Here is a 10,451-nt window from a genome sequence, read left to right as displayed (position 1 = left end):
GAGAGAGAGAGAGAGAGTTGGATGGAAATGGATGAAAACGTGACTTTTACTTATTTTACTTAATGGTTACGGTTTCGAATCCTCCACCGACGAAAAAACGCAGTGGCGTTTGCGGCTACAAGTCAAATACGTCACACCAACGCGCTTCCGAAAGTGCCATATCATCGAATCGGTGGGTAGTTTCGTCGAGGGAAATTATACTTTCAATATTTTGGTGATCGTTTTAAATTATACGCAGTTGATTATTGATAACTTATAAGCATTTTGTACTGATCATTTTAAATTTTCATAGTTATACAACGAGAAGAGATATTCTAACTACTAAAATTTTCTACTACCAACTTACTACCTATCTCATTACCATTAGATTAACATTTTCTCTCTCTTCAAAAACTTTTTAACATTCTCTCTCTTTGCTCTAATGGTGATGTGATTGGTAGTAAGTTAGTAGTGAGAGTTTTTGGTAGTTAGAATATCCTTACTCATATATAATTAGGGAAATATTAGTCTCATGTGATAGGAGACAATAAGTATCTCCTACACACTCAAAAAGACGTGGGACCCACTTCAAATTCTTTTTTTCTTTTTTCTATGCAATGGGACCCACCTAAGTTTGTGAGTGTAACATGAGATATCTTATCTTATGTTGCATAAGAAAATATAATCCCATATAATTATAGGGTTTTATTAATCTCCTTTTACATAAGATAGTTATCTTATGTTGTAGAGACAAAATGGGTGGATCCCACCATTACAAGAAAAAAGAAAAAGAAGAAAAAGTGGGGTGCGAAAATCGAAATGAAAGAAAATAAGATAAGTTACCTTATATAAAAGGAGAGTAATATTTCTCATAATTATATTCATTATGAAAAAAACGTTTTGTCCTGGACTCATTTTATGGACTCATGTCTCAATAACATAACAACAAGTTAATCTCATTAGATAAAGGATAAACTATTTATCATATCTCCTAACGATTACACTTCTATTAGGACTCTACACTTATGGGTAATGTATTCTAAAAATAAAGGGTTAAGTCTCTTATGTATACACTTTGAATCTCATGCTCTTTTGTATCTACGCCTTCGGCTAAATGCTTGTATTATTGTGTATAGAGATCCATTATCCCTCAATGTCTTTTTCATACTTCCACGAATGTACCGGTCCAAGTAGGGGTGTCAATATAGGTTTTGACACGCGGGTCGACCCGCGACACGACACGAAAATTCGTGTTCGGATTGACCCGCAAAAAAATTTGTGTCGTGTTCGTATTGATATATTCGTGTTCGTGTCGACCCGTATTTTTTTAAAATTATTTTTTTTTTTAATTTCGATCCATTTTTTTAATTTTTTTGTAAATTACCGTTTTAACCCCTATTTTGCATGTTATTCGTGTCGTGTCGTGTCAACCCGCAAAAATTTTGTGTCGTGTCAGTGTTGAAAATTTTGACACAAATAAAAATTCGTGTCGTGTTAGTGTTGATGTATTCGTGTCGTGTCGACCCGTTTTGACACCCGTAGGTCCAAGATACAAATATCAATCTTATGTTGACATACATATCCTCCGGGATCGAACACGTTTGTTATTCTAAATATGTTATTTTCCCATTATGTTTTTTGTTAAATATATTTTACATATGATTAGTTAATTATCTCTTCTGCCTCAATAAGTGATTAATTAAATCAATTTGACTTTGCTGATCCAACGAGACTATGTTTGTGCAATTATTATTATTATTATTATTGCGTCAATACTTTTGAATCAGTGGTTAAAATAATACTGTTTTTGTTAAAACTAAATTAAGGACCCGTTTAAACTCTATCTTATTAAGGGTCATCTAAAAATTTACTTTCTTGCTCAATAACATGAACGCTCGTTGAATTGCACTAAACTTAGTGAAAGATCTCGAATAAGAAAACCTAATTGCAGTTGGTCATTGAAGGGGGCTACAATACTCTGGAAGGAACTTTGCTTAAGCATTTTAGGTGCTGCACGTATGTCCTCAGACAAATTTTATGGGTACTCAATTTAGAAGAAAGAGAAAATTTTAGATGGCGATTATCCTCGTGTAAGTTCATATTACTGTCTACATTAAAGAGCACACGCGAACATGATACATTGAGGATAAACATGATTTAGAGATTAGCAAAGTGAAAGAATAAATAAACTAAAAACACGTGAAATCATAGCAATTCTTATTAACAACCAATTTGGGGAATTATCTCTTCCAATTTCTTTTATTTTGTTTATTTGGGTTAAAAAAACAAGGAGACAATAAATAGGGTAAAATCAAGTCAGAAAACTAAAGTCAAACGCCCTTAACTCTTCATCCTTTTTAACAGGAGAGGCATGTGTGACGGGTACACACCCTAAGTTATACCTCCAGAGAATTATTTGGATTGTCCCAACTAGCAAGCATACAACAAAGAAATCAATAAAAGCACAGCACTAAGATTCCCCGAAACTTCATGCTCTGCAGGGTAACAGCCACTATCGGGTCTCCAATTTACATGTTGCTGAACACCATTCGAAGAAACAATTGTAGATGAGAACAAAACAAGTTATTAATCTGTCAGAACTATTATCACGTCATATTATTGAGCAATAACACCAGTGTAGATCTAGGTCTCAAGTTTAGCTCATAATGCATCATCAATATATGCGGTGCCAGATAATATTAGTCCAAAAGTATCATAAACACATAAGATCCCCATTTGTGTCTTACACTTAATATTGGCATTATGTCCTCCCTTGTGTTACAAGAAATCCAGAGTACTTATATTATGAGTTAATGACACCAAAATACAAACATAGAAGCAGAGGTAAACATAAAGAAGACTTCAACGTTCAAGGCACCATAACCAGAGTAGCATGGAATTCAGAATGTAGACCCATTCCATCCAAAGTTGGAGCCCTGCGGAACAAACAGAGCACCATTATCATCTAAGAAACAGCCAAAAAGAAAAAAGAAAAAATGAAAAAAAAGAACAAGAAAAGACAACCAATCAACTATTTACTGGGCATAAAAGTAGAAACAGGAAAAAGTGAGAGTTGATGTCAAAAGGAAAAAGACAAAATTATTAATTACAGCTTAAAAGGGGTTACACTAACAGTCTTGAACAGTAAGGATTAATTTACATGATCTAGTGCTGGTGTAAAGCATGCAGACACTGTGCATATTCTTGACTCTGATGGGCCTAAACAAAAACGAAGAATGCAATAAGAAAAGAGCGCAGGGCAATGACCCTTCTTCTCAGGACAACTCAGAAGTTTAAACACTTGCCTTAGTGTCATAGAATTTTAAGAAGAACCGTGACTTGGGCACAGACAACTTGGTTTCAAGAATTGAAGCAATTGCAGCACTAAGTTTCTTGTTCACATCAGGGTTAAGACCACCAATTGACACCAATTCTCCATAAGCTGCTGGCTGCTCATTACCACCAAAAGATATGGGTATTGATCCTTTCAGTACAATCATCACATACTGCAAATCAATAAAGAGAGCCTTAGGACAATCTGAATAAGTCCTTTCCTTTTTTGAATCGAAATATTGAATCTAAATAATAAGATCGAATGAATATAATAATAAATGCACTCTTGAAACAAAAGAATACTATGGCAAAAAAAGAAACATAGAATAAGAGAAAAATGAAACATCAAACATAGTTGAATGTACGTATAAAACCATGGATCCAGCATTTAGCTGAAGCATCCTTCAAATTCACCAAAGAAGAATATCGGTGCAAATCAAGGTAGTCAAAGACGAAATGTGCCTTTAAGAAGCTAGGGGGATTTTATTACCTTAAAGCAAGAGGTACCACAAAAAGCACAACTTACTCAAGAAAGGCATTAACCACAGAAAAAGAATAAACAGTAAAATATTTAGCTATTTTGCATTAATTTTCTTTATCAATTAAATGATCATCGATAACATTCATTATAAAACTCAGTCCCAAAGACCGATAATTCTTCTCTCTTACTTTTTTATTCTGACTATTTTACTTCCTATAGAATGTCAGATGGCTGGACTTTATGGGAATTTTAAATTCATCAGCAAGGTGCTACTAAAGAAGAGCCCAAAGCCACAAATCTCGTGTTACATACAAAAGAAATGAGCTCTATTGAGGAAGCTCTGCCTCAAGCATGCAAGTGCACACAAATAACTCTTCTCTTCTCCCCAATATTTCATTTCATAGAATAATAGTCTAAATAGATAAAGACTGAGAAATATCAATAACAAACCACAATTCCTCTAACCACCTACCACTAACAATCAAAATAATATCCCATATCCCACTACCTTCATAACTACCCTATATTGGGCTAGATCAAATTATAATAATAGAAAATAATAATTAATTCGTAATATTTCAACACCGCATCCCAACCCAAAACCTTTAGAAAAGAGTCTATCAATCTTTTTATTTATATGGCCTTACTTAGTTCATTTCGAGTGAATATAAGACTTCATCACTCACATTTGAATCCCCGATATCTAAAGCGCCAGGTTCGACATTTGAAGCCTTTGACAACAATGCTTCAAATGAACAGTTCAGCAAATAGAGAGTTGAAACAGTTAGATACATAGGGACGTGTAGAACAACCGAGGTTGTACCACCATATAGCTAACAGGTCATAAAGTAAAACCAAAAGAGTATCTCACAGGAACTCAAATCTAACTCGACAATCAAAAAAAAAATAAAAAATAAAAAATAAAATAATAATAACTCTAAGAACAACCTAATATCAATTTCAGCATTTCAGACACAAACTATAAACACTCTATTCAACAAGAAAAACACACTACGGGACCAAAATCGACCATTTATAAACCTAATTTCAATTTCACATTTCGGATACAAACTACAAACAATCAGCATAAATAAAAATAAATAAAAAGAGAACGTACGGCCTCTGGTTTGCCGATGATGTTAGCGACGGTGGAGGTGGCTTCGGATAGAATGGAAGAGGTGTCGACGCCGTCGAGGGTGACGTTGGTGGAGAGGTTAAGGCACGGCATCCTTTCGATCTTGGTAACTGTATCTGCAACCGGAAACTACTCACACCGCTGATGGAAAAGCAAAACCCTTACGAACAACGATACAACATCATTTTCAATGTAGTGGGTGGAATTATTTTCTCTCTACCCAAAATGCCCTTTATCAAACTATTTCTCCATTTGTCTGATATTCCAAAAAAAAAATAAGACTAAGGGGCAGGGGTGGTAAACGAGCTAGGGTCTTTCGGGGGCTTTTGGCTCGGCTCGTAAAGGTCTGAGCTCGTTTAATAAAAGCTCGTATTGGAATCAGGCTTGGACTTGTATAAAAGTTCGTTTAATAGAAAGGCCTCAGACTCTAATTCAGAAGCTCGGCCCTAGTATATAAATATTTATTTATACTTTTTATACTACTTGTAATAACTCTCTCTCATCACTTTATTTCACCCCATTTTATTGATTTAACAGACTTTTTGAATGATTTTGTTCTATATTATGCTATTTGGATATATATTGAATTTATGTATATTTATGGAATTACTAGTGCTGTTCTATATTATCCTCCATCCTCCTTCACACAAACAAATCCACAAAAACTCATTTGTTCCACTGTGCACTGCTTTTGTGTCAATTTATTTTTTATTTTATTTATTTTACTTTTATTTTTGTTGGCACTTTTTTTATAATCGGCTAAGATAATATAACATGTTATCTACCTTCTCTCACTTTAATTTTATTTATTTATTGTAGACTTTGTAAATTATTGCTGCAAATTGGAAGCTAAGGTTTCTATCTGGAAATTGATTTTTTGTGGAATTCTGTTCTCTTATTTTTATTCTTTAACATGCTAACAGGCTAAGACAGGCTTCACACAGGCTTTTATTTTTTGTAAATAAACCAGGCCACGGGCCAATATTATATTCGTAACAGGTAACAGGTTAAGGCCAGTCGGACACGTTTAAATACAGGCTTGGCCCGTTAAGATCAAAGCTCGGTTCGGGCTCGGCCCGTTAACACCCTTACTAAGGGGGTGTATTGGATTAGGATTTTAAAAGATTTTTTTGACATAAAAAATCTTACAGATTTTAAAAGATATTTTAGAATTGGAGAGACTTTATAGACTTTTTTAAAAGACTTTTTTTACAATCAAGATTTCATAGGATTAGATTTTAAAGGATTTTACTAGAATTCATGAGATTTGAAAGGACAATATGGATTTATAAGATTTTAAAAAACTATATGAATTTTTAAAAAATATTCAAAATTACAAGAGTCAATAAAAACAAATAACAAAGAAATGCAATGATTTAATTAAAAAAAGTAAACTTAACAACGGGTTGAAAATTATCTCAAAAATTACTAATATAATTTTCTCAATGAGTTTGAGTTTGATTTGCGAAAATAATAACCATTGATTGACGGAAATCAACGGTTAAGATATGGTTGTAAAAAGGTTGTAAACAAAAATAGGTTATAAGTATAATATTCTCCATAAAAAAATAAGAAAGAAAAGCAATGAAATTAATAAAAAAAAAGTAAAACCTAATATAATTTTCTCAATCAGTAAAACATAATATAATTTTTAACAAACATTCAAAATTACTAAACAACAGTTTTTCACATATCTAATGGGTTGAAAATTATTTTCTACATTTGGTATCAAAGTTATGCATATATGATTATAAGACCCAATTTTTTTAATTCTAAAAATAATTCTAAATTTGCATATAGAACCTAAAGTTCTTGATAAAATTTCGTTTGTAATTTTTTGCAATTGATCTTGAAAATCTTGGAGTTTTTATTTTACGTGATGAGAATTTTCTAACCATATATCATATGCATATTTTCATTTAATATTCTAAAAAAAATTTGAATCTGAAATTTTGGGTTTAATTACATGAAAGTTTAGAAAATTTCTCAAAAAATTTTCAGTCGATACATTGAAACCTTAAATTGCTTTGAGGCTTTTGAGAAACAAGTTTTTAGTTATCTATTGACACAAAAATTGTTTGAAATCGTTTCCTATAGTGAAGGAATTTCGTTCATGAATGTATTGTTACGAAATATAGGGTTCATATTATGAAAGTTTCAATTTTTCTTTAAATTGATATTGTTTCATTGTTGTAAAATGAAAATTGGTTTGAGGCAGTGTTATTAAAGCTGAACTGACCCGGCCAGGTCGACCCGTGAACCGGTAAACCGGTCATATAACCGGTCTGGTTCAAGCAATTGACCGACCATGCATCAGAACCGGTGCGACCCGGTCCGACCCGGCCGGTTTTCATGAAAATCGGTGACCCGGTCGGTTAACCGGTGACCCGGTCCCAAAAAAATTCCAATTTTTTTTTCAAAAAAAAAAATCATAATGGACATATTTAAATATATTTATTTATTATTAACTTACATAAGCTATGTACCTACAACACTAATATTATCTTAATTATGCACTATGCAGAAAATTTCGATTTAATTTATAGTTAGAGATGTCGTTTTCTGAACCTAAAGCCATGTATCACGATCATTATATTTTTGTTTGATCCTTTATTGTATAATAATATGTGATTTATTCTTTTTTATATTAAAATATTTGAATTTTTTGTCATTTTTGCTAAGATATTTGAGTGTGTTTATAATTTTTTAATATAAATTATAAAATTGCATATAATTACCGGGTCATGCGGTTGAACCAGTAACCCACCGATTGAACCAGTGACCCGGTACCTCGACCGGGTCAATGACCGGGCGTTCCCCTGTTATTTTTTCACTGTTTTATTTTTAATACAAAAATCACACTTTTTGTGTCAAGAAAAATCGCGACCCATAGCTTGAAAAAACAATTTTTAAACTTCCAAAATTTCTCAAAAATGGCTCAAAAATATGTTATTTTTGAGATATATTATATTAAAATCTCGTTGGTTTGTTGTTTCTGGGTTGTTTTGTGATGAAAATGCCTCAAAAATATGTTTTTTTTAGTTTTGATGAAGCTCCTATGGCGGAACCCAATTTCGAGCAGTTAACCTGCCAAAGAAAGAAGAAAACACTGCAATAGAAGAATCTCAAGAAATCCTACGGGTTAAGGGTGAGATTGTGAGAGAGGCATCCTATTTATATTTTTCACTAAAAAGTCTCACGAAATCCACACCAATAGAAAATCTATTAAAATCGTCGGATTTTTGAATACCACGAGATTATGATTTCATTGTTTAAAATCCTGATTGAATACCAACGGATTTGGACGGATTCTAAAATAATTCTTTAAAATCTTAATCGAATACCACATACTTTTTTTCAATCCATTAAAATTCTTATCGAATACCAACATATTTTTTTTCCAAAAATAATCCATTAAAATCCTTTGAAATCCCAATCCAATACACCTCCCTGAATATCATTTTCGATCCTCACCAAATTTTATGATATTCGCTTTAGTTCCTAACAAATAAAAAGGCATTTGTGGTCCCTAATAAATTCAAAGTGGATCCATTTTAGTCCTTTAAGAGACTAATGTGAATCTTTTTTGAATTTGTGAGGGATCACGATTTCAACTAAATGGGTCTATTTTGAATTTCTTAGGGACCACAAATAACTTTTTTATTTTCTAAGTACTAAAGCGGGCATCGTAAAATTTACTGAGGACCAAAAATGATATTTACTCAAAAAAATAAAGAGTTTAATATTTTTAAAGAGATAAAGTTATTTTCAATACATATAAAAATACGTGATATCAATATTTATTTTTTCTCTCTTTTATTTATTAGAAAAATATTTCTCTAGTCACTGAATGTAAAATTATCTCCAGTGAGTTCAAAACGACGTTATTTTGTGGTTATAAAATTAAAAAATTAGAATGATAAAGATTAATATAACCCTGCAATATATTAGAATAATAAAAATATATTGATTTTTGCCCTGAAACAATATTATTTTGAGCTATCCGAAAATAACTTAACTCCGTTAATCTTAGAAATCCTTTATCTTTTATTTATATGGTAATATGCTACACACACATTTTTAATTATGTAAGAAAACACGAAAAACATCAAATTCAGAAATAAAATGATATTCAATAAAATTATCTTTTATTTATACTTTCTCATATTACTATTAACCAATAATTGGCTCTCTACCCATTTGTGGGATAGGGAAATATTTTTAGTACCAGGATCACGTAATACGAGAACATGGTGTTCTTTTTATTAAATATAATTAAAATAATATTTTTACACTATTCTTATTTTTATCCATATTCCACTTTTTTTTTTTTTTTTTGGGGACCATATGTTCCTGGAGCATGGATTTTTTTTCCAGAGTTTAGGTTTAAATTTACTATATTATTATCATATAAGTATTTTTAAATTCTAAAATATAAAAATACAAATTAAATAAAGTAAAAATTAAAAAATATATATGAATAATTAATTTAAGTAGAATTAAAAAAAAAAAAAAGAACTTATGAATAACATGTGTTATACTTTAAGAAGAATGGATTAAAAGATATAATTAGTCTAAGAGAATGAATTGTACTATGATATATAAAAGTGAATTGATTTCGAATGCTTATCCTAACTATGATGGAATGTAATTTTTCTCCCACTTTATAAAGCATTAACTACAAGGAAATAAAATATGCAAAAAAATTGTGTGGAACAAGTAAAACGAAAAAAGAAAGGACAATGATAAAAAAAAATACATAGACAAAAGTAAAAATGTAGATTCAAACTAATAATGTCGAAAACATTTTAAAGTCTCCATATGGACATATTAGATTGAATTCAGTTACTTTATTGAAAGTTTTTAAAAGTATGCAAACTCGCTTAAAATTTTTAAATTTTAAATATTTATTTAAAAATTCACAAAAATATAATACTTATGTGAATACCATTTTTTGTCCTTTTTAATATATATTTTATTTTTGTGTTTTGATTAAAAAAAGAAAAAGAAAAGATAAAAGATAAAATAAAAGAACGTAAAGAAGGGGGGGGGGGGGGGGGGGGGGGGGGGGGGGGGAGCGAAGGTCGGAGAAAAAGCACAGAGATTGAAGAATTTAAATTGATACACTATGAAATAGAGAGAAAAACTAAAAAAGAAAGAGAAGATTTTATTTTGTTACATATGTGATTTGCTCTCCGTTTTCTTCAACAGGTACAAGAATGTTTGTTTTCTTATTTAATTTGATCTCATTGTATTATGCAAATTTTCTTGTATCTGTTGGGGGATTGAAATATCAATACATTGATTGAATCTTGGTAATATTGAAGTATCTCTCATGAAATATTTATGTCTCCTCCTCCTATTAAGGCTGACTTATGAATGTGTTCACAATATGTTTGATGTTTGTTCATAGTTAAAAACTTGCTCTGTTTTTTTTTTTTTTTTTTTGAATAGTGTTCTGGATGGCTCACTTTCGAACGGTCCAATGACTTGGGCTCAAACCCCATCTCCATCTCCCACGTC

General features: G+C 31.3%; 1 protein-coding gene across 2 annotated transcripts; it reads right to left on the bottom strand.

Annotated features, from left to right (window-relative positions):
* Positions 1-2,571: 2,571 nt before the first annotated feature.
* Positions 2,572-5,122, bottom strand: LOC133317934 (uncharacterized). Of its 2 annotated transcripts, XM_061519834.1 has the most exons (4): positions 4,911-5,122; positions 3,285-3,485; positions 3,140-3,198; positions 2,572-2,915 (listed from the first exon to the last, which is right to left on the bottom strand). In XM_061519834.1, the coding sequence occupies exons 1-3, from the start codon at positions 5,019-5,021 to the stop codon at positions 3,145-3,147; spliced, it is 366 nt and encodes a 121-aa protein (XP_061375818.1). In that variant the 5' UTR covers positions 5,022-5,122; the 3' UTR covers positions 2,572-2,915; positions 3,140-3,144. The 2 variants fall into 2 exon arrangements, with proteins under 2 accessions (XP_061375818.1, XP_061375819.1); XM_061519835.1 differs by lacking the exon at positions 3,140-3,198 and having other exon boundaries at positions 4,911-5,115.
* Between the last annotated feature and the right edge of the window lie 5,329 nt (positions 5,123-10,451).

The sequence above is a fragment of the Gastrolobium bilobum genome, unplaced genomic scaffold (genome assembly GCF_033153095.1).
Source record: "Gastrolobium bilobum isolate Gb01-03AN ecotype WA unplaced genomic scaffold, APGP_CSIRO_Gbil_v1 utg3981, whole genome shotgun sequence".
Classification (NCBI taxonomy): domain Eukaryota; kingdom Viridiplantae; phylum Streptophyta; class Magnoliopsida; order Fabales; family Fabaceae; genus Gastrolobium; species Gastrolobium bilobum.
This window is presented reverse-complemented; position numbering and strand designations above follow the sequence as displayed.

Coding starts and splice junctions, on each gene's coding strand:
- LOC133317934 (XM_061519834.1), bottom strand. CDS start 5,021: ATGCCGTGCCTTAACCTCTCCACCAACGTCACCCTCGACGGCGTCGAC. Junction 3,486..4,910: donor TCATCGGCAAACCAGAGGCC/GTACGTTCTCTT, acceptor ATTGATTTGCAG/TATGTGATGATTGTACTGAA. Junction 3,199..3,284: donor TAAAATTCTATGACACTAAG/GCAAGTGTTTAA, acceptor GTTTTTGTTTAG/GCCCATCAGAGTCAAGAATA.